At 35.2% G+C, this 25,498-nt stretch overlaps 3 protein-coding genes across 4 annotated transcripts in view; all 3 read right to left on the bottom strand.

Annotated features, from left to right (window-relative positions):
- The window catches only part of LOC125683829 (phosphatidylserine synthase 2-like), a 50,909-nt gene extending 45,735 nt beyond the window's left edge, over positions 1-5,174 (bottom strand). For both annotated transcript variants that reach the window (XR_007373133.2, XM_048925307.2), the window contains exon 1: positions 3,994-5,174. The gene's annotated coding sequence lies outside the window, so the exon portion shown is untranslated. The remainder of the gene's footprint in view (positions 1-3,993) is intronic.
- A 149-nt stretch (positions 5,175-5,323) lies between these two features.
- LOC125683836 (NEDD8-conjugating enzyme Ubc12) lies at positions 5,324-16,884 on the bottom strand. Its single transcript, XM_048925320.2, has 5 exons — positions 16,715-16,884; positions 16,386-16,480; positions 9,313-9,455; positions 7,041-7,104; positions 5,324-6,597 (listed from the first exon to the last, which is right to left on the bottom strand). The coding sequence occupies exons 1-5, from the start codon at positions 16,818-16,820 to the stop codon at positions 6,457-6,459; spliced, it is 549 nt and encodes a 182-aa protein (XP_048781277.1). The 5' UTR covers positions 16,821-16,884; the 3' UTR covers positions 5,324-6,456.
- Positions 16,885-22,590: 5,706 nt separating this feature from the next.
- On the bottom strand, positions 22,591-23,565 carry LOC125683837 (heat shock protein 27-like). Its single transcript, XM_048925321.2, has one exon. The coding sequence runs from the start codon at positions 23,366-23,368 to the stop codon at positions 22,826-22,828; it is 543 nt and encodes a 180-aa protein (XP_048781278.1). The 5' UTR covers positions 23,369-23,565; the 3' UTR covers positions 22,591-22,825.
- Between the last annotated feature and the right edge of the window lie 1,933 nt (positions 23,566-25,498).

Here is a 25,498-nt window from a genome sequence, read left to right on the forward strand (position 1 = left end):
GGTCAACACTTTATAGACAGCAATAAGAAAGTCACCAGTTTGAATCCATGAGTAGTCATATGTTCGTGTCTTTGAACAATATTTGTATTATCTCAGTCCACCCCACTGTAAGCAGGGTACATTACGTACTGGTTTTGAGAATCTATTCACCAGGGTTGGGCGGTCAAAACCGCCCCCGGTTTTAACCAGTGGTTTTAACCGTCCTGGTCAATACTTCCCAAGTGGTCAATACTGGTCAATAATGGTCAACTGTGATTTAAACTGTCCTTTTTCCTATTTTTGTACATTTCTTGCAAAGATAAAGATAAATTAAGTCTTTTCATTATATAGATCAATTGTTGAATAATATTTTTCATTAGATAATCAAATGTAATTTCATAAGTTCAATATATTTGGTTTGCTGAAACTGACCGAAATATCTTCAGCACCTACCAGAGGGTCACAGTTCTATAGCATAGCTTGGGGATTGGAGACAGACCTCTTAATACATGTACCTGAGCAGATTAAGAATAAAAGGTAGCTGGACATTACCTGAGCACAGGAAGCAGAGTTGACAGGTGTTAATAAGCATAGGCTGGGACCAGAGATGACCAGTGTGCCTGTTATTGTTATGAAAACATCACCAACACCCCCCCCCCCCTCAAATGTTTATTCAACAGTTAAAATGAAGATTGATGAAACAATACTTATATAGGTAGTTCTTGTTAAACTAAGGAATTTGAACAGAAACTTTTACATCTTCCCCAATTCAACAGAGTCATTTGTACATTATTTATATTATGAATTATGAATTAGAGTATTTACCATAATGGTCACTTAAACATTTAAAATAAATAACACAGACTATAATGACCAAATAATCTTCAATCGACCAGTATTAACCAGTATTGACCAATATTGACCGGTTTTAACCAGTATTGACCACCGGCCCGGTCAATACTCATATTGACCACTTTTTTGCCAACCCTGCAGTATTCACTGGTGTTTGTCCCATCCATATAGCAACCCTGCAGTATTCACTGGTGTTTGTCCCATCCATATAGCAACCCTGCAGTATTCACTGGTGTTTGTCCCATCCATATAGCAACCCTGCAGTATTCACTGGTGTTTGTCCCATCCATATAGCAACCCTGTAGTATTCACTGGTGTTTGTCCCATCCATATAACAACCCTGTAGTATTCACTGGTGTTTGTCCCATCCATATAGCAACCCTGCAGTATTCACTGGTGTTTGTCCCATCCATATAGCAACCCTGCAGTATTCACTGGTGTTTGTCCCATCCATATAGCAACCCTGCAGTATTCACTGGTGTTTGTCCCATCCATATAGCAACCCTGTAGTATTCACTGGTGTTTGTCCCATCCATATAGCAACCCTGTAGTATTCACTGGTGTTTGTCCCATCCATATAGCAACCCTGTAGTATTCACTGGTGTTTGTCCCATCCATATAGCCAGTCTAGGACTCTTTGTTTTTTATTCACAATATAAGCCGCAAATTAGCACAAGCCTTAACAAGCTTCAGAGAACTGAGAGAAGGTTTACAAATTGTTGAAAAATTGCAATATCTTAACATATCAACATGCAGGCACATATTCATACACTTTTAATGAGTTTTCTCCCACATCAAAATGTTTATATTACTCTATCCATGCCAGAAATTGGTATTCACTGTACTCCATTTATTCCAAGTAAAACAGCGATCATTTCGTCCAAAATAGATACATGTATATGTATCACTAATACTAAAGTAAAATGTATGTCAATATGTGGTTGACTGTGAGTCTATCATTCTTACAAAATGCATTGCAGTATTAAAAAGGTTCCGTTTTAGTAATATATATCAGTATTGCGGAATGGGCCCCAAATCATATATACCGTACCAACAACTTTTGAGCCAATATCATCATGATCATATCGACATTATCCAATTATTGATGATAAATCTAAGCTCTGGCTTTATTCCTAGGTAACAGATATCAAAAATATACACACATTGAAAATACTACTGGTACTCTTTCTTAGTAATTAGGTAGGTAGGTAAAACATTTTATTTGAAATCTTAAGTTTTGGATTCGCTTTCAATACAGGTCTATATATACATTACAAATACTTTTCACACATTTTGAAGATCAATAGTATTAAAAATTAAATCAAAGAAACTCATAAATCGAAAAGAAAAAAATTCCAAATTCAGGATTTTTGTTTTCTTTTATGAACATGTATATCAATAAAGTATTAAGGGTCGGCAGCAAAAACGTACATTGTACTAGGTAGAGTTGGGAAACCGGAAACACATATAGATATATATTTTATTTTGGCCCCATCGTTATAAATTTTAAATACAAATATAACTATACAATACATGCACATCTTTGTAAAGAACAAATATGTTTAACAGTTCTATATATAGTGAATGAGAACATCAGGAAATGACAACTTGTAAAATGAGCTATTTAACATACATGTGTGAGGGATAATATAAGTCTATTACTACACATTTACATCAGTAAGCAATTCATTATATAGCATCTCCATATACATGTATCAAATACACAAATTTTTTATATTGTTAAAGAATTGAGATAAATATAGTTGTCTAGTCAAGCATTAATAAATCTAAACCTATTAATAGTGACACTTTTTGTACATTGAAAACAACTACAAGGGCACTATCCTGCTAATATTTTGATTGACACCTCAGAGTTGATAAACATATATATAGTCCTGAGACAAATACAGTATAATCATAGAACAGAACACTTGTAATATGCCAGTCTCCAGACATAGGATGTTAACATACAATTAGCATAACCTGATTACCCCGATGGCGCAAGTCTGGTACTATTCCATGTAACATGCACCCATAATATCATATTCTAAGGTATAAGGTCCAGATTGTGGCAGTCTCAATTCATCAATATCTACTTGCAGTTTATCACCACATTTTCATGGTGTGAAAGTTTGGAATGTGTAGGATTTAAGACATTACACTATTAAATCATGTGCTTAAAGACCCAATTTTAAGTCACCTCCCTTGAAATTTACCTGGACTATCTCGAAGAAAATGTCCTAAAAACCTCCGTACAAATTAGCAAGGATTCAAGCTTCATTGATTAGCTTGTGATGGAAAAATAAAGTTTCTGTTACGTAGTGGTATAAATCGTGGCTACCGTTCTACATGTAATATTCCTTCTTAAGCATCATTTACAGCCCGGATGGTTTCTGTCAACATAATTGTTTTGTCGCCAAGATAATTTTATTTAAAATGTTCTGGTGGCCTGGTAAACCAAAATACAGCAAAAAATGTTAGCTAATGTCCTCAAACTAATTTTGGTCACATCCATAAAATTATTAATAATAACAAATCAAATAAATGAATTGATACATTTTTGTTCTTATTTCCAAATGATGGATTTAATTGGAATTGGCAGATTTTCCAAAAAAAATTTTCTTTTGTGTAATTCACTGTGTATAGCAATTATCCCAAGGGACACCATGGTCACTCCAGGTAAATAACAGCTGTCTTGATTAAGTCACGCCTACATTTCCAGTAAAATGGGTCTGAAGTTTTTCCACAAGAAATTATCAAATCAAGGAAGCAGCATGATTTTTTAAAAGGAATTTCAGGTTGTTAATCTTAAATCTATACATCTTCCTCCCCTTAGTGTCTTGAAAATTCAAATGGATAGGCGATAAACAAAATATTCGCTGACCAACTTAAAAAATACTTTAAAATAAATCTTAAACAGCCATGATGTCAATATTTAGATAATGGAAATAATGAATATTTAGACTTTAAAAACTAACATCATTCATATATATCTTTAATCATAATGTAAAGCAATATCGTCGGTATATATTGTATCACCAGAACTGGTCGATAATAGTGTATGTATTGACAGTTGCTACCTGTTTAGCTATTTGTTCTGCAACATATTTTTTAACAAAGGCACACCATCAAAATGTTTTATACCCCTTAAAAGTGTCTTACCTGAGACTTTCACAAATTCAATTCATTTAATCCTAAACTAAAAATTGCGCCGAACACATGGACAAATCTGACGAAATGAAAACAAACGCATCACGCGATAATCAAAACCGGATGTACAAACAAACCAAACCTTGAAACTGCAACTCGTACGAAATAATATTCGGCTTTCTTTCACTTACGCGTTTAACTTCCTCGTGGGGAATACACTTTAAAGTGGAAATACTGAAAGGAATCAAACTTTAAGTTATATAGAATTAAGTTTTGTTGGTGTAAATAAAAGGTTAAATTACATGAACGGATCACGCTAGTCATTATAAATCAAAGTACTGAGAGTACTGAAGGCGGAAGCATGTTTAACTATTTAAATTTGATCTTTGATCCAACCGCTGTCTCAAGTTTGCTATCAAATGCTTTTCAGGATATTGAGCAGACAATTAATATTTTTCAATATTGTAGTTGATTGACCTTTGACCCAATAATTAATATAGGCCATTTTCTTTTAATAAGGGACAAACACGGTACCATGGTTTGCTAACTATCAAGGAAGGGGTTCTTTGAATATTAAGCAAACATGATTTGGTCTACTGATGCAACCAAGATTTTGGTCTAAAACAATGTACCTCATTTTATATGTATATATAGGGAGCATAAAAATAGTAAGCAATTTTTTTTGCTTGAAAATGTGATATGCATCAAGTGAATAGCATGCAAAGCATGACACATAAATTGAAGCAAGATGTCAGGATTGATTGTATCTTGTTTAACATCCCTCTCGAAAATTTTTCACTTATATGGAGAAGTCATGAAGATCGGTGAAGGGCATCAAATTTATGCCTATGCTCGGCGCTTACGGCCATTGAGCAGTGAGGGTTCTTTAGCGTGTCACACTTGCTGTGACACGGGACATCCGTTTTTAAAGTAATCTCTGAGGACCAGTGACATATTCACATCTGATGCCGAGCGTTTGGTGATGGAACTGTTTTAACGACTTAGGTCTGTCACGGCCGAGATTCGAACCCTGACCTTCTGTATGCAATCTAAAAGAACACCCCTCCCATCTTATATTATGTAGAATGCACCAAAACAAAACTAATAAAGGGCTAAATGCGGTATGAGTCATTATATGCCCCCTATTCATGTCAGAATCTGAAGTTGAAAATGTATGCTATTTTAAGGGGGATTCATTCTATACATTTATGAGTCTATTTTAGAGCAAAAATTGCCGATATTTGAATGGGGGCATAAAATGGCCCATACTGCACTTTGTTCTTTATTGTAGATTTAATCTCACTGTAAGATATCCGATTTAAAAAAAAAACTGAAACAAACAGGGCATTAATCATCCTTTATTGTTTTCAGTCATGTACTCGAGGCAAAGTAAAACTATGTTTTGATAAATGTTCAAGGTCAGTAGAGGTCATATCTTACTTCATACAATGTACATATTCTTGTTCCTCTGTCTAACCATTCTGGTCTAAATAGTGTTGTAAATCAAGAGAAAGTATTTCATGAATAGTTGTATTTAGGATATACATATATGTGGATCATGTGTATGAAAACTATAGGCTGTGCAACATGGAAACTAACATTTTTAAAAGCAGTACAATATAGAAATTAACATTTTAAAACTTTGTTACATAAAAACAATTTCAAACAGAATTTGTACTATGAAGTTTGCCATAATTTTATATACTGTTAAAAGAAATAATATTCCCAATCATTGAATCTTCTTGATAAGCAACACATACCCCGGTGCTCGGGTTGAAGTCTCCTTGCGATGGCTTTACATGTACTTCTGTACAATCTAACAACACAGGTAAAACAGATAATGTGACAAGACTACAACATATTTGCACTTAACTCCAGAACTTAGCAGGAATAAATACTCCTTCTTTCTAGTTTTACAATGTGCAGGAACTGAACAGGGCACCTGCTATATCAAATGGAGTTTGTGTAAAAAAAAAAAAAAAAACCAAACTATTCAGCGTTACATGATCCCAATAATCAACAGTTAAATAAATTATGGATACATTGTTTTTAAAATGCAACATTTGGTTTAATACACTCAATAAAACAAGTAGGGAGTATGGAGATGCAGAATACACTTAACTTGACAGTGACTTGTCATTGAAATCAAACTGTAATAGCTTTTACGCGGCTTAAACTACCAATACTTTATGAAATCTGAAAACCTATCATTTCAAAATGCTAAGAACATGGCACTGCAAAAAATAACTATATATAAAAGAATTACAAAAGACATTTAGCATTATCAGAATTCTCCTGACCGAGAGACAACAGATTTGTCCTGCTTGTCTGCAACCAGTGATGCTCATTGATCAGCCGTGGACACATTTCGATGTCCCATTCAAACAAAGGACTTCTTCTAGACACATTTCATAATTATTAACAAAGCAAACAGAAAGATCACAATATTCCTCCATAATTAAGTCCAAGTCATCATCATTTTAGGCAGCGGTCGAAGTACAAGGATCCAATGTAACCGCCCCTCATGGACTTGGTGACATTCTGTTCAAATAACCGTCGGTTACTCTGCAGGACCTCGGCAGCTTCTTTGTTCAGGGGATCCTCAGGATTAGGCTCCTATAAAAATATGAAATGTTAAGACCTTAAAGGAGGAACAAGGGGCAATCATTAGACAGCATTATAAACATTAATCTCAACTGAGATTCGGCTCGGCTGAATATTTGGACTGACACCTTCATCCAATCTTGGAGCAGACCTTCATAACCTGTAATTCATGTCTGGAAATTTACTTTTGATATTAATGTTTTCATAAACATTTTTAGGAAAATAATATCAAAGAGAACGATCAAGACAATATTACCAGTATGAACTTCACACTTTTTATTCACTCTTCAGGGTGGTCTTTATGGTAACCTGATTAGTGCTGGATATCAATACTTGATTTCTATGTCTTTTACAGAAATGGCTTGATGTTTGTTAGATAATGCTAAACAGTTTCTGAAGATGTATATAAGACATTACATAATACTGACAGATTTAAAGTACAATAAATTTCTTACCAAAAATAAATACTGCAACCCATAAACAATAGAATTTATCGTTAAAACTGGCTTCCAGTCCTCTCTGTAAAATCAAAGAACTTCCACATAAATAATTATGAACCATAAATAAAAATAAGACAAGTTTTTCAATATTTACTACACATCCCGATTTAGTATGACTTTCTCGAACAGTGCATTGCACCTTTTTATTACTTGTCTGTACAGAGCAGACTGGGGCATGTTTGAATTTAACATGTTCATCATGACTGATGCTTGTTGTAAAATTCAATCATTTCACCCTTCAAGCGATGAAAACTTGAAAAATGTTGAGAATAAGCAAAGATACCGCTAAACCATGACACACAGTACTGAAACAAAACAATGATCACTGATGCACAGTTTAATACACACAGTAAAATTGTCAACCAAAACGGAAACACATTTCAAAATTTCCCCCAAAATGTATATCATGACACTTATTTTGTTCTTAGGCCAAATAAAAAAATATGTGTGGTTCCGGTTACCAAACCATCCCTACTTTTCACCCCCAACCCTAAACTTTTTTTGGACTATTTCCCAATCTAATTAAAATCAGACTTCTTAGATTCGCCCCATATACTCTGTGTAAGAAGATCTGACATAACCCGATTAGGGGTCATGTTCAGATGAACTTTATATCAGCCAATCAGCGCGTCGGCTTTGAAACCATCAGTGTTTACAATTTAAGGAAAATGGCTGCGATTGTTTGGTTTGAAAGAAAACACATCACAGTTAGATGTGACGTTACAATGCACCGTTTACGTCGACTGGCGTTATATTCCTTGCGTTAATTAAGTAAACTACTTTGAAAACTATTCAAATTGTACCCATCCCTATTCATACATAATCGCAATTCACAATTAATTTTAATGCGGTGTATTTTATATCGTACGTCTTGCTGTTTGTATGAACGGAATAGATTCGGCATTATTGTGAAAGTTTAGAATTCCTTATGTGAGAACAACAATTTTATAGTGTGCAATAAACTTCATGGGAAAGCGATTACTGCAACTTGTTTACGAATTGCCAGGAACCACCTGAATAGCCATCATTGTCTGTATGGCGAAATCTGACTGGCCGATAGTTCTCAAGAATATTCCAAGCAAAAGGTCACGTGAACATGACCCTCTATGGGGTTACATGTCAGATCCTATTATAGCGATTGTGAGCGTATCCTAGGATCTGATTTTTTTTCAAGATTTTCTTTTATGAGAAGGGGTGTATTATAATATATACCACTATACATTTAGGTTTTTGACTCGTTTTCCTTCAGGTGAGATTGACTGTAAATCATTTATAGCCAATATATATAGATGTTGCTACAGGCCATGTAACATTAGACAGAAAGCAATTTAGAACTAAAGAGTGCTTTAACAATAGTGCAAATTTCTAGTTGTTTGAATATACTGAGCAATCACCCTTCTTATTTTTTGAAAAGTTGGATAAACTTGGAAGGGTTTGAAAACAGTACTCTGGTTAAAATATCATTTTCTACTTTCATGTTCAAAAACTTACTTAAGGCAAATGCACTGATTTTTTTTCTGTATTTATTTTTTATTTGAAATATATATATATATATATATATATATATATATATATTATATCTCCAACGATGACTAAGTACACATGATCCACATTTAATTAATTACACTTATTTTTGTAAAAATTGTTACACTCTAAAGAGTCGAACTAAGTGTAAGTAATTGCATAGTCGGATTATATATAATTTTGATCATCACGACACAAGACCCCAGTGTAAAGTATAAACTGACCGATTAGCCAATGTTATACTCAAGTGTGTCACCTCCACAGAGAAGCACGGGCGATGTTTCAAAGAAGTGAAAGTAAAAGAAAATTGCTTTTCCATCTAAAATCTATCATTAAAAAAAAATAAAATAAAATTCCTACCTATACCTACCCTAATTTTCAAGGGAGTGTAACCGGAACCACACATATTATTTTATTTGGCCTTGGATAGTAAAACATAACGTATAAGCAGAATTTTTAGTGAGGATTTAATTTTGGCATTATTAGCGAGGGTGTTGAGATTGCTATCATCTTAGAATATCGCCCATAATTTATTCCACATCTTAGGTAATAATTATCTTTCTTGGAATTATAAAGTTGCTAAATTTAGCTCTCACTAAATATATATATAGTTATGTATACCTGCTAAATTTGTGTCTCGCTAAAAATTCCACTTATACGGAATAAACACTTACCAACCTCATAAAAGTTGTCCACATTTTACCTTAATATATTGAGACAAACATTTCCTTCTAGATCAATGTTTGGGTGATAAACCATTGTTTCACATTTGACTTTGGGAGGGTCGTGGGGATATCCTTGCAAAACCTTAAAGCTGAACACAAACCGACCATTTCTGTAGAATCCCTAGAATAAATAAAACAAATTATAATCAAAAATTCTGTGTACATCCTTGCAAACTAAACAGGCTTGGGATGCCCAGTATGAACCAAATTAAAGCTCCATCTAATTAAAATTAGATCCTTTGATCCGCTAACGTATATCACTACATCTTGTGTAGCGATACATGTATACGTGAGCGGATCAAAGGATCTAATTTTAATTAGATTGATTAAAGCTCAATATTTTTTTTACCAATTTAAAAATCTGTTCTTAACATGGCATAATTAGTCCATATGTACCTTAGTTTAGATCTATAATACAAGTACAAGAATATATACTATGATTCACATTCCATTTTTCATTATAAATAAATGATCTTTTTTCACCATTGGTGCATGTATAATTGTGTGTGTGTGTAGGGGGGGGGGGGGGTTGGGTTGGGGGGGGGGGGGGGGTTACACATTAAAAGAGTTTGAAGCTCTGAGCTTTCACCAACAACCAGTTTTTCAGATCAATATTTATATTTTCAGATCACACATATACCACACTGAACCTATGTAAAATCGTTTTTGTAATTCTAAATATATCCATCATAAACAGATGAGTCGTATTTCATTTGAAGGTCGATCAACACGACACTGTTAGTTATTTGAACGTCAAATTTTCCATGCAACTCACGTCCTTATCATATTTTGTGATGAACTGCAATATTTTACATGCATGAAATTTGATGAGTAATATGTTCAAACTATAATATTGATTTAGATAATGACAATTACTTGTAATTTAATTAAGTCTAATTAAAACAATGTTTTGATCTACATGAAAAACAGAAAACATGAGACCAGAACCTCTTTTGTAATTTTTTAACAAAATTGCTTTCTGACATATTGATATTTGACCCACTGTAATTTAAATTATGATACTTTAATGGGACTGATTCACGATTTTTCCCAAAATTTTGTTTTTCACTTTAATGATCAAAATCTATTGTCTAATGTGATTAAAAGATTTAACATAAAAATTAAGGTTAAACATCACAGAAGCTCATTTTAGAGAGTTTATTATTTGTTTTGTAAACAAAGATTGCGGTATATTATTGTTTACGAAATTTTCAAAAGAAATGGATATCAATCTAAGTTTATTATATCTTTCACATTTCAAGCATTTTTTGGTAAAATGTGTCATCTAAAAGTTAATATTTGTGACTATGCAAAATTAAGATGCTTTATATTACAAAATTAACATTTCACTGGTTTGTTTGTATACATGAAAAGGCTCGAGTCTTTGTTTACATAACACAGATTTAAGGCTAAAATATTGCTTTTACAGAGCTGTGGAAATTTTTTTTCAGAAGCCTGTTATTCGGACAGACATGTTTATCAACTTTGCCTATTTAAGCCTGTCCGAATATTAAGAGTTAAAATTAACATAATTTATAAAACTGAAGTAACACACAGATCGCAGGTTTTAGAAGTTTATTATAACATGTCTTACACTAGTTTTCAAACTCAATGTTTAATTCTCTCACAACCTCTCTCACCATTCTTTCATTCTCATCAAAATCTTGCTCACACTCTGATTCACATTCACTCTTTTCATCATCCATTCTCTCACCTACTCTTATTCCATCCCTAATACTCTGTCTCTCATCTAATACTGCTCTCTGACTCTCACTGTCACTCTCTCTCTCATCTTCACTTTGATCCCGGTGTAAATTTGATCGGCCATACTTTCGCGCGGTTTAATTTACCTGGTTCCCTGTCCCTACTATGCGTCTTTGTTAGTGAGCCAGGGAACCAGACAAAAGTTTCATTTGGAGATCCTCGAGTGGCTTCCACCTCACACATTGTATAGGCCTAAAGCATTGCGTAGTGAAGTCATCCGAGGATTACCGATGCATAAGAAACGACAACTCTGGATAAAGACTGTTTACGCGGTGGCATTTTGTGTTTTCTTAATGGGGGCGGTGCAAACAACATCGGTCATGCAGTCCGACATTTAACCAACTTATATCGGTCACGGCCAAATTAAGCCGGTCTTGCCGGCATGACCGGCAGTTTTCCACAGCTCTGTTTTATTCTTGTGTTCAAAATTTTGGCTCTCAACATCAAATCAGTTATATTTTTAATGTTCAACATCAAAAATGAAAAAAAAAAAATTCAAAAATCGTGAACCAGTCCTTTTAACATTATATATTCCACCAATTTCATAAATTTTTGTGGCAGGGCCAAGTTTGACCCTTCATTAGGCCTACTTCTTTTCCAATGACAGGTCTTTGTTTAAGTGACAAATGAACATAGAGTATTTGTTGTACATGAAATATAATATCTAACACAAATTCAATAACACAAAATGGGGGAAATAAAGGCAACTTCAATTGGGAAAAATCAGTAGCTTATGAGAGGGGAAGGGGCCTGTATTCAGACCTAAATTGGGTGTACAGTAGAAAAATCACCAACTGTAAAATTAACCATGGAGAATTCCAAGATTTTCATGCATAAATATGTTATTTGTTTTACATTTACATGTATACAGGTGACTCTTGATAACTTTTAAAGATTTTTTAGCAACCACTACTTTTGCTTGTATTTTCCTGATTATCTCCCCTTGTTAAAGGGTCACATCCCTCTATTCAGTATGTATGAAAGCCCTTGGGCCAATGATACCCTGTAACAAATTTGAAAAAAATTGGCCAAGGGGTTCTTGAGTTATAGCCCTTTTTCTAAAAAGTTTACGCACACCGCACAAATGGCCATAGCATTAGCTCTTTGAGCCTTCGGCTCAGAAGAGCTAAAAATCACCAACTGTAAAATTAACCATGGAGAATTCCAAGATTTTCATGCATAAATATGTTACATGTATACAGGTGACTCTCGATAACTCGGAAGTTCAAGGGACCTTGATAAATCTTCAAATGTTGAGTCAAATCTGGAAATTAAAGGTCCAACCATTATGGTTCAAATTTTACAGTAACCAGAACGCATGGCATTGTATTGACACGTTGTCCTTCATATTTTTGGGTAATTGACTTGATTTCAAAAACACACAACTTTATCCTGCATAAATAATAAGCTTTTTAAATTTGTTCTCTTCTCGTGTTAAAATAGACACACGTAGACATATTTAGACCTCATACATTACCAAGTTTTACAGTAACTAACTACACCAAGCATAATCGTCACTATTTCCAGTCACTTTACACAAAGTACACATTCTTAATATACATAGCGATGTTTCCTTGGCATGTCTCAAAATTATATTCTCAAAATTACTGTCTTATTGTCAAGTCCAAAGAAGTCATAAATTTTATCTATAGTTGAATTATATCGCTAAAACAAAGCGCATGTGGGGGGGGGGGGATAAATATTTCAATTATACAATTTAAAACAAGAAAATGCGGGGGATGTGTCACCTATATAAACACCCAATCAACATGGCTGAGCTAGCCTCAGGTATTTCCCATTATCCAGGTGAGGTCCAAGCAGAAATAATTATACACTTGAGTGAAGGTGTGAATATGCTACCACCACTTCCAGAGATCAAGAGTGAAAAATAATAGAAATATGATTTACGGGACCCAAATTTCATTTCAAAAGATTGAGAACTTTGAGAGATTGAGACCTTTGAGAGATCAAACATTCAAGAGTAAATTTGCTTAGTTATATAAGGAAAAAATTGGGACCATGATTTCACTTCGAGAGATCAAAGTTCAGGCCATCAAAGTTTGAGCCATCGAGAATCACCTGTATTACAAAGCAACATCATACACTTTTAATCATATTTAAAAATAAAATCATAAATAAGAGGTCCACAGGCCTTATCGGTCATTTGAGTACTAGTTAAAAGCACCACTAGTCCCAAGGGCTATGAAATCTAGAAAAATTTCCTGTTCTGAACATCTAAGCTAAATTCTAATATTCAGCAACAGTATAAACAGTATAAACAAGATGTGATCTTAAAACTTTAATGCCCTCAAAAGTGCTGATGAAAGGCTTTATAATATATGTATTAACATTAAACGATAGGATTAATTTGGACCCATCCTAGAGTCAAAATCCTGGGGTTCTGAAATTCACCATTTTTTGTACATCCTTTCTGCTATTCCTAAATATGCATTTAGATTTTATACGGTATCAGCAAACTTAAAGAAGTAATTCAAATCATTATAATAATTTTGGCACTGCCCTGATTGATTGATTGATGCTGTTTTTGGCCACACTCAACAATTTTTCGGTTATCTGGTGGTGCCAAGTTTTTATTGGTGGAAGAGAGAACCCAGATACAATGTACCTGGGAAGAGACCACCGACCTTCCGCAAGTAAACTGGTAAACTTTCTGGCACCGCCCTGAAATCAAACCCTTACCCCCTAGGATCATGAAATTTACAATTTAGGTAAAGACTACTGACTCCTTCTAAATATCCATTTAGTTTCAATTTAGTATCAATGGCATTAAAGCAGATATCACTTATGTTTTGCATATATGTACACTATATATACCAAGTTTGGCCCCACCCTGGAGTCTGGCCATCATTAAAAATTTTTTTGTTTGATGTACTCCGACCCACATTTTTCAAGTTGAGTATGTAGGTCGGTATTTTTTTTAAAAAAAAAAATTTTAATGTCATGAAAATCAGATTTACAAATTTACTGATATTTTCATTAAACACATAAACACAAATTTTCAAGTGCGAAAAAAATGGTTGGGTCGTGGCAAATTTCATGGAGCGGTCAGAGTATATCAAACAAATAAATTTTTATTTCTATCTTGGGGATCCTGAAAGTTACAATTTTGACAGAGACCTTCCTGCTCTATATCCCTTTGTACAGTGTATTTCATTAATTTTTCTTGAAGATATGCAGGTGTAGAAAAGATTTTTGAAAATTAGTCAATTTTTTACCCATCCCTGGGGGCCCAGGGATGCTAAAATCCTAAAATTTACAAGTTTTGCCCCTATCCCCCCCTTGTCCCAAAGATGATTCAGCTTCATGCCAAATTTGAAAAGAATTGGAATGGTAGTTATCAAGAAGAAGTTAAAAATGTCTATTGTTCACACATTTAATAACTGACCATTTTGGCCCCACCCTAATACCAAAACCCCTACCCCTGGGATCATCAAATTTACAACTTTAGTAAAGGACTACTTGCTCTTTCTAAATATCTATTTAGTTTCAACTTAGTATCAACAGCACTAAAGATGTTATTTAAGTGTTTTACACATCAACACTGTATAGTAAGTTTGGTTCCATCCTGGGGTCAGAACCCCTACCCCAGGGATCATGAAATATAGGTAGAGGCATTTAGGTTTTCTTACACAAACATGTGGTTGTAAAGAAGATTTTTGAAAATTGGTAAATTTTAGGCAGTTTTTGCCCCAGGGGTGCTGGAGTCCTGAAATTTACAATTTATGTCCCATTCATACCATGATGATTCAGCTTCATACCAAATTTGAAAAGAATTCAGGGCTCAAAATTAACAAGAAATACTCGCAAAATGCGAGTACATTTGAAAAATAGCGAGTAAAAATAGTGGACACTCGAAAATTTTAGCGAGTGGTGATTTTCAAACTATGATCGTATTATATCCGTTTTCTTAAACTTGCACTCTGAATCATACAAACACTTACATGAACGACTGATTTCAACAACCATTTCTATCCGGATTTTTCTTTTATGATGTTTTTAAGAAACTTGTAGTCAAACAAATGCTTTAGAGGTCGGACATCGCATTTTGATGAAAAATATAGACATGTGCCACGAGTCCTGTTCACCTATAGGGGTGAATAAATTGAATTCCAAGTATAAGGTTTTTGTTATTCATTTATCTAAAATAAAATCTGAGTCTATGTTTTACCAAGTCTTCCTGTGGTTATTTTTATCAGAATCATGAGAATGTCCTATCTAAATTTATTGTCATACAGGGCTTGAAGCTAACTTTTTATGTCACCAGTCCAGCCGGACTGATGGGGTATAATTTTAACCAGTCCGCAGAAAAAATTACCAGTCCAACAGAGTTTTCCAGAAATAATCAAATATATTTTGTTGATATCATTAAAATGAAATTTAGCTCATTATGCCTTAGACAATATTGTAACACTTAAATGTGGAATTTATATTTACAAATCAGATTCGTCCGGTTGATTAAACAGATCGAAGCATGCCAAATGTGTATGAAATTTCATATTAAGTATATTTTCCAAAATGATGCTTTAGAAAATTAACCAGTCCCATCAGACTGAATAAAACAAATGTCAGTCAGTCTGCCAGACTTTTAGTCAGTCACAGACTGACGGACATATGTTAATTTCGAGCCCTGTCATATTGAGGTTGGGTTGTAGTGATGACATGAATGAGTGCATTGCTTACCGCGTAGACCATTATCAAAAAAGTTCATGGGACTCGTGATCGTGCTGCTTATAAAACCATGAGTCCAGGATTTGCTTTGAAAAATCACTAGTGACAACCCTGATGTGGCATGAAATTGGAAGACTAGATCTAAACCTGCGGTAAACAGGTTGTGGATTAGAGGTGCGATAATCAAGAGACCTAAACATAGCACCATATGACTGACGTAACTTAGTGTCTTGTCCAAACGATGTCTGTTGACCTACTAGGCTCCTCAGTAATGATGGGGAAAATCATTGATTTAAAAAAAATATGAAAAAAGAGCACTTCTCAATTATTTTTATTTTAGCTTGTAGGTTTTCATTTTAGCCTGTGTATTTTTTACCCACAGGCTAAAATTAGCCTGTGGTAGAAAAAGTTAATTTCGACCCCTGAGAATTGGAATGGTAGATATCAAGAAGTTAAAAATTTCAATTGTTAGCGCACGACGGACAACGCATGACGACAGATGACAACTAATTGCAATAGGTCACCTGAATTTAACTCAGGTGACCTAAAAACAAAAAAATCCAAACAAACAAAAACAGTATATTTTTCACATTCTCACTTCATCTGGTGAAATTATGAGTTTGAAGTTGAGTAGATCATCGGTGTCTGGGAAGTCAACTTGACAAGTCTTTGGCAAATTCAATTCATTTATATCTGAAAAACATTAAAAATAAATATGTAGGTGAAAGATGTGTTCATTAGAAATTAATTGAAAGAATTCATCATATATCATTTTCAACCAAAACTGAACCATAACAGAACTGAAATATGTCGTTTTCTTATATAATGTTAGATTAATATGCGCAGTGTTACACAGAACGCTGATCTACGATGAAACTGAATACACATCGAGTTCCGTATTCTTTCGTTAGGTACACCACAGAATACCTTTCTGTATACGTAGTTGTGCTGCTGAAGCTTTTTTCTGTGATCCTCTGTCCGGGGAATCGATTCCATCTTTTTTCTGTTGTTTCAGAGAAAATAGTTTAATCATTGTTTTATTTTGTTGAAAATGGTTTTTCAACCGGAAACAGGTCGATAGCAAGATATCGAGCCCGAGGATATTACATTTTTAAAACGTCCACGGTGACTGGTATGAAGAAACCACTCATACTAGGGCCGTAAATTACATGGAGGCGGAGAAGGCAGCTGCCTCCTCCAACTTTTGAGCCAAAAAAAAATTAAAATTTAAAGTTCATTAGAATTTATGTTGTTTCCAATAACTATGAACATGATACCTCCCTTAAAAAGCATTCCAAATCTTTCTTTTAGAATGAGTTAGTCAAGTAACATCTTAGAAGGCCCTAGAATCAAGGATTTTGCACGAAACGTGTTCAGTGTGCACAAAATGTGCTCAGCGTCTGGGGGCCTGGGCGGCCCCCAGACCCCCGCCTAATTTCCTGCCTCCTCCAAATTGAAGGTTAATTTACGGCCCTGCATGCACATAGTATGAAACGCCATTTTCATATTTATTCTTATATAAAGATATCTTATATAATTTATGAGATATCTTTTATTTCTAATAAGATATCTAATAAATTGTATAAGATATCTCATATAATTTACAGTTTACTATGATATCTCACAAAATATATAAAATATCTTATAAACCATATGATATATCTCATAAAGTTTATAAGATATCTCTATAATAAGCAAAATATCTTATAAAGTTGATGAGATATCTTATAAAAATAGAAGATATCTTATAAATTATATTTTATAAGAAATCTTATAAAACAACTTGAATAATTAAGATATCTTATATGTTTTATAAGATATCTCATCAACTTTATAAGATATCTCATCAACTTTATATAAGATATCTTATAACGTTTATAAGATATCTTATAATTTTATAAGAAATCTTGCAAAAGAAATTTTATAAGACATCTCATTGCTCATATATTTTATAAGATATCTCATATAATTTTCATTTTATAAATATCTCATAATATATATAAGATATCTGATAAACTATGTATTTCATAAACTTTATCAGATATCTTATACATCAAACAAGATATCTCATAAACTTTATCAGATATTTTATAAGATAAACATAAAGTTAATGAGAACTCTTATAAAGTTTATAAGATATCTCGCAAAGTTTATAAGATGTCTTATAAAAATTCATTTAGATATATTATAAAATATATAAGATATATATCTTATAAAGTTTATCAGATATCTTATAAAACATAGAAGATATCATATATGATTTATAAGATGTCTTGTAAAGAAGAAAAATAAGATATCTCGTATATGACCTAGATGCATGATATATGGCAAGAGACTAACTCCGTTTTTAGGTGATACTTCTGTACCTTGGTATCGCTATTAATTAATGCTGCATAACTTTATATCCGGTACCGTCTAGGTATGTAAATTCCTCAAGTAATATTATTACTAAATTTTCTGTTCGAATGATGTCTTCCGTAACACGATAATTGAAGAGTTCCTATAGTCTGGTCTATTTTTAATTAGCGGTATACAACTAGGTATTTGAAGATACTCTATATCTGTAATTTAATAAAACAGATTATAGGAACTCTTCAATTTCGGAAGACAAAATATTGCTTCTAGTGCAGGGCGCTTTGCGAGGGAACAGTCACTACCAACACAGGGCCGGGATCTGAACGGGAAATTACAGAGGTTGCACCTCCTTTGGTTGAATAGATTTAATAGAATTGGTTATTTTGTGCGATTCGGGGGTGGGAAGGGTACAAACTTGAGTGTCACTCCTCCTTGAAAATTTTCTGGATCCACACCTGCTCTGTAACATAGCTTAGTCTTTTCATAAGATATTTATCGATCAACAAATAAAATAATAAAACTGTATGTATATCGATTGCTTTGTTATATATTTCATGTTTCTATTTCGGAAAACAACATCGAGCAAGACGTACTGGTGGGTGCTCCGTTTGCTCCAAGTCCAACAGGTGCCCTGCAACAGTGATAAAGACCGGGACCTCCTTCGAGGTAGGCAACAGGGAATACATGGAAGACCCAGAACCGCCAAAATAAAGTAACAGGTTTGGAAATTAAATACATTTTACGGAAATAGAGATAGTTTTATTAATCTAAAGATAGAATAAATACTTTATTCATAAAGGGATTAAAACACAATTAAACCAAAACATGATATTATGTTTAGGTAACTTGGAAATTTATTCACAGGTGAGGTTTGTTGCACAGGACAAAGTTTTTACGCCGGCTTCTTCCATTGTGTGTTCAGTGATGCAGGGAAATTTGGATCCTCAAATGCCCAACACTAGTCGATCGAAAACCTTCAATCTGGTGAGGATAGATTACTATTCCAGGCAGAAGATGCGCACAGAGGAACCAACGTCATATGCCATTTTAGTATGAATTAGATAGAAGTTCTAAATTCAAAGTACCTGTACAATGTATACCAAAAATGTAGAAAATATAATTCAGACATGATACATTAAATTGAAGAGATCCACATCTTCGTAGACTTTGTGATCAGTTCTTCCAACAGTCTGTTGGAATTTCCATGGACATGAATTTTGCTCCTTTGCTGGCTGACAGCTTCTATTTTAAAGAGGCAGAATGTATTCAAAAGCTACGTACGATGAAAAAACGACACTACCGAGTTTTCCACAACTGCTTCGGACTTACATATTTTATTGAACATAGATGTTAACGGCAACCTAACAACTCATTTTCATGATAAACGAGATTAATTTAGCTTCTCCGTCGTCAACTTCTCATATTTATGTAGCAATATTTCATTTCCACCTACATATGGTGTTTATATCTCTCAACTGATTTGATACACCGTGCATAATCTCTAGGAAGTGTCATATGCATGTAGTTGAAAGTTTTAATGAGCCATTTAGCCGACATTAACTTCACAACACCAAGACTGAGATCGATTGATCCATTGACATAAAAACTCAAACTTTAATTGTACCAGTTGATGAGAGCAATAACTTACCATATCGTCATAACCAGTTTTTATGAAAATTTTATAACGTTGTTTAAGGAAAATAGCAATTTTCTGACGGTGATATGTGATTCTGTTTATGTACGTCTCTCATCTTAAAAAGTGTGATGACCTATGTATTTTATTTGATAATTTGTTAGTTTTAACTCTAATGAATGGAAATAAATACACTTTTCAAACTTGTATCAGATAAAACTGCGAGTATGGAGTCACCTTATTGCTCTCATCAATTCAACTGATGCGCGCATCAATGTGGTGGAATTGTTGCTCACAAAGTTAGATTTGGCGCTCGCGGTATAAATGATTTCACGATCTCTTCAATTCAATTGTAAATATCTTTAATCATTCACAAGGCTTCAGTATAAGAAATTAATGCGCGCATTAATTCTTTTAAAGAGAGCAACAGTTAAATTAAAGAGATCATTAACTCATTTGTAGATATGTTGAATTGAAGATATTTCTAATTATATAATTGCTCTCTCTATTAAAAGAATTATTGTTCTTTTCAAATGAATTAATGATATCATGAATTCAATTGAAAAGAACAATAATTCAATTACTGCGCACATCAATCCAATTAATGATATCATTAAGAGCGCGATAATCAAATTATTGTGTGCATTAATTGATATAAAATTGCTCTCTTCAATTGAATTGTACATAGAGAGCGTTGATATAATAAATTCCTGTCATGAGAGCAGCATTGAACTATAGCGCGCATCTATTCAGTAGAATGCTACTGTCATCAATTCAATTAATGCGCGTAATAATTCAAAATTGAAGATATCAATAGTTATTTCAAGAAATCATTAATTGAATGGTTGTGCGTATCAAATGAATGTTTGATGTCTTCTAATAATTAAAGATATCTTCAATTATTTGAATTAATGTTAATTTGACGCTCCAAACACTAGATGTAGTACAAAATACCACCATCAATATTAAAAACACACATGTATTAGGAATGAAACCGGATTATTACTATCAGTTTATCCACAGGGGCTTGCTCGCGGCAAAAAATGTAAACAATAGTTTTACAGGAGCAAGCCCCTGTGGTTTACCTTATGGTTTGTTGTGGTATATTGCTGTTTCTACTGATAGCGAGACAGGGAGCACTCGGCGGATTGTGACGTTGTAAGATGTACTTTTCGTTCTCGTTTATAGTGAGGAATTAGTGAGATTACATTGATGTAGTTTTCACTCGTAGAGAGTTGTACGTGGCAATAAGTAGGGAAGTAATCTCTCAAATTATACTTTGGCGGCTCCTGTCCAGGCGATTTTTTTTTTTAAATATCATATGATTTGATTAACAAAACCACTTTGAAATTTCCATACGCAATCACGCAGAAATTTTCAGCTTTAGAAATCATCCATAATGCTCTTCTTGTAGTTTTGGGTCGCACAAGCAAGTGAGATTTTCTGATCTAGTTTTCACATTATTTCGTCCGTCTGTTAACTGAACACCCTGTCGTTTTATACCCCATATAACGATCAATGAAAAGGAAATGCCACGTTAAAATCATCATTCTGTTGTTCTAAACTTAATTACTATTAAAAAATATCTGGGCATAAATTCTATTTTAAGTTTAAGCTTGGTCTTGTCAGTATTGCACGGTGTACGCCGCGCCAGTCTCAATAACAAACATATGTTTACGTTTTCTTTCATTTGAGCAATCAAAATTTTAACAAAGTCTCAGACCGAAATCCAAGTTTCGACTTAATCCTCGAGAACTCCAGGCCTGTCATCTGCAGGGGTGTGACAATTAAAACACAAACATTCCATTTTTACCTTTCTTGTCACATGCAGTTGTATTATGTTTAATATTTGTAATGTTTTCTCGATATACTGTGAAATGCAGTTCATTGTCATTCATATTATTCACTATGTAATCCTTTGTAAGTGTGTATATATAGAGCAATAGATAACACTACTATGTAATCCTTTGTAAGTGTGTATATATAGAGCAATAGACAACACTACTATGTAATCCTTTGTAAGTGTGTATATATAGAGCAATATATAACACAACAGAAAACGGAAACAGCGAACATTCGTTTTGTTAAATAATTTAATATTATCAAAGTTTTACCGTAGATCATTCAATGATAAAAAAAAAATTAAAAAGTGGTTGTATTTGATGAAAAGGTGTTCTCAAATTTCTAAGCAACACATTACACATCGATTAATAATTCAAAATTTACATCTGCCTAGACTTTCACAAGAAACAGTATTCGCAGCAATCCACTGTGGAGCAACGGTGACACTAATCTTTAGAGAAGTCGAGAGGCATAGCCTTCATCGACTTCTTTACGCAAGCATTCATATTTTGATTCTGGAAAATGATGTTAAATATTTGAAAACAAGTTGTCTATTGCGTAAATACAGGCACATCTGAGTCAAAACGTCGGTCGAAGCATAAACCGTCACCGACTCCGGCATTTACACGTTTTCCAGAATCAAAATATGAATGCTTGCGAAGAGAAGTCGATGAAGGCTATGCCTCTCGACTTCTCTAAAGAGAATACGGTGACACTAGACTCGGACAGACAGTAACGACGAACCGTGACATTAGACTCGGACAGACAGTAACGATGAACCGTGACTCACATTAGACTCGGACAGACAGTAACGACGAACCGTGACATTAGACTCGGACAGACAGTAACGATGGTATAAAAACAGAACAATCGTAGAATTCACTCTTTCTTACATCAAGCTCTTCGGTAATCTTTCGATGTATACAATGGTAATCTGTGCAATACTTGGTCAAATAATCATATTTCTAAAAAGTATTTTTACAATCTTTATTTCAAATTGAAATACAATGTTTGAAAAAAATTAGCTTACTCCCTTTTAAAACCAAATATTGTATTTTAATGTTGAACAAATTAAAAGTAAATTCAAAATCATGCAACTCAAATGCTTGTACATTTATATAGCATGGCGTATATAGCAAACAAATTAGAAAAATTTAACAAAGTCACTTGATAGCTAAATGTTTTTATAGCGTATATAGCAAACAAAGTCACAATTTAATAGCTAAATGTTCCGTTGGAATGAGCTTCTCATCTCGCGCTACCACAGTTTTCGGCGCCGGCGCTTCAACACAGAGCACACCGTCCGCGGACAGCGATGAAGTCACCTTTGCAGGGTCCACACTCTCAGGGAGAAGATAAGCCTTTGTGAACTCTCTAAGGACTTTATTCCCTGGGGTCGATTCCTCGTGCTTGGCGTGCACTGTCAAATTCCGATCCACCGTTTTTACGGTAATATCTTCTGGTTTAAATTGACTGCAATCAAATTTCAAATTCAGTTTCTTGTTTCCAGAAAGGTCCTCCACGAAAGGACTATCAACTTTTAACATATTTATTCCAAATTGAGTAGCATCAAAGGGATCCTTCTGGTGTTCCCAGGGGCTCAACTCGAACATACTCTTCCGACTTTTATGCACCTCTTTCTCAAATTCTTCAAAACTTTTTTCAAACTCGCTCTGAAACTTTGGAAACAGTGCTTTTTGTCTGTCAAAAAATCCAGATCCAAAATAATTCACAGGCACTATGCGAGACATGGTGAATATTTTCGCTCCGTACTTCTCTGAAATATGCCTTGATGTGAGAATTTACAGTCACGTATAAACAAGTACCTAATCCCTCTACTGTTTTCTTCTTTGACACACAGGCGTCAGTACCTGCCCGTATGATCTATAGATAAGATCATACTACGAGAAAGTAGCGAAGGAGCCTGCTTGCCAACCTAAAAACACGGAAAACGCAGATATGTAGGGAGTCTCAGGGACATGCAATGTGTAGGGAGTCACAGGGACATGCAATGTGTAGGGAGTCTCAGGGACATGCAATGTGTAGGGAGTCTCAGGGACATGCAATGTGTAGGGAGTCACAGGGACATGCAATGTGTAGGGAGTCTCAGGGACATGCAATGTGTAGGGAGTCGCAGGGACATGCAATGTGTAGGGAGTCGCAGGGACATGCAATGTGTAGGGAGTCACAGGGACATGCTATGTGTAGGGAGTCTCAGGGACATGCAATGTGTAGGGAGTCACAGGGACATGCAATGTGTAGGGAGTCACAGGGACATGCAATGTGTAGGGAGTCTCAGGGACATGCAATGTGTAGGGAGTCGCAGGGACATGCAATGTGTAGGGAGTCTCAGGGACATGCAATGTGTAGGGAGTCGCAGGGACATGCAATGTGTAGGGAGTCTCAGGGACATGCAATGTGTAGGGAGTCGCAGGGACATGCAATGTGTAGGGAGTCGCAGGGACATGCAATGTGTAGGGAGTCGCAGGGACATGCAATGTGTAGGGAGTCGCAGGGACATGCAATGTGTAGGGAGTCGCAGGGACATGCAATGTGTAGGGAGTCTCAGGGACATGCAATGTGTAGGGAGTCGCAGGGACATGCAATGTGTAGGGAGTCGCAGGGACATGCAATGTGTAGGGAGTCGCAGGGACATGCAATGTGTAGGGAGTCGCAGGGACATGCAATGTGTAGGGAGTCGCAGGGACATGCAATGTGTAGGGAGTCGCAGGGACATGCAATGTGTAGGGAGTCTCAGGGACATGCAATGTGTAGGGAGTCTCAGGGACATGCAATGTGTAGGGAGTCGCAGGGACATGCAATGTGTAGGGAGTCCCAGGGACATGCAATGTGTAGGGAGTCGCAGGGACATGCAATGTGTAGGGAGTCGCAGGGACATGCAATGTGTAGGGAGTCGCAGGGACATGCAATGTGTAGGGAGTCGCAGGGACATGCAATGTGTAGGGAGTCGCAGGGACATGCTATGTGTAGGGAGTCTCAGGGACATGCAATGTGTAGGGAGTCGCAGGGACATGCAATGTGTAGGGAGTCGCAGGGACATGCAATGTGTAGGGAGTCGCAGGGACATGCAATGTGTAGGGAGTCGCAGGGACATGCAATGTGTAGGGAGTCGCAGGGACATGCAATGTGTAGGGAGTCTCAGGGACATGCAATGTGTAGGGAGTCGCAGGGACATGCAATGTGTAGGGAGTCGCAGGGACATGCAATGTGTAGGGAGTCTCAGGGACATGCTATGTGTAGGGAGTCGCAGGGACATGCAATGTGCATTCCGTCAATTTTGTTATATACATATATTGCAAAACATTATCCTAAATTCTAAACTTTGAACTTGTATTTGTGCCCATATTCAAATACAGAAAGTAGAATATAGTTAAATGATATATCTATCTATCGATCCGTTTAGGATGCTATTTTGTAATTATATGACGTGCAACGCTTTGAACACCGGTATATATAAATATATAGCGCGCTTCACGAAAACTATACCAGCGTAAACAAACGTTAGACTAATTCATACCTTGTACATGTGTTTACACTCAGACTCTACTTTCAGGGGGGGGGGGGTAGAATAGGTCTTAGGTACCCCCTTTGCTTGTCATAAGAGGCGACTAAATGAGGCGGTCCTTGGCGATTGAGACCACAAAAATCGGGCCCCGTGTCGCAGCAGGCGTGACACGATAAAGATCCCTCCCTGCTCATAGGTCGTAAGCCGGGCATAGGCCTAACTGAAGCAGACCTTGACTGTATTGGTGACGTCTCGATATGAGTGAAACATTCTCGGACCATTACATGCTGCTCACCGATTGGTTGAAACGCTTATATTTAGGTCATTCTTTGGTCAAAGTTAAACGGACTTGAAA

The sequence above is a fragment of the Ostrea edulis genome, chromosome 6, assembly GCF_947568905.1.
Source record: "Ostrea edulis chromosome 6, xbOstEdul1.1, whole genome shotgun sequence".
In the NCBI taxonomy this organism is placed as follows: domain Eukaryota; kingdom Metazoa; phylum Mollusca; class Bivalvia; order Ostreida; family Ostreidae; genus Ostrea; species Ostrea edulis.

Bases quoted from the DNA above. Each gene is read 5' to 3' on its own strand.
- LOC125683836 (XM_048925320.2), bottom strand. From the start codon at position 16,820: ATGATTAAACTATTTTCTCTGAAACAACAGAAAAAAGATGGAATCGAT. The intron at 9,456-16,385 runs GTGAGAATGTGA...TATTTATTCTAG, and splicing joins TCATAATTTCACCAGATGAA to GGATTCTACAGAAATGGTCG. The intron at 7,105-9,312 runs GTAAAATGTGGA...TTGATTTTACAG, and splicing joins GTTTGTCTCAATATATTAAG to AGAGGACTGGAAGCCAGTTT.
- LOC125683837 (XM_048925321.2), bottom strand. From the start codon at position 23,368: ATGTCTCGCATAGTGCCTGTGAATTATTTTGGATCTGGATTTTTTGAC.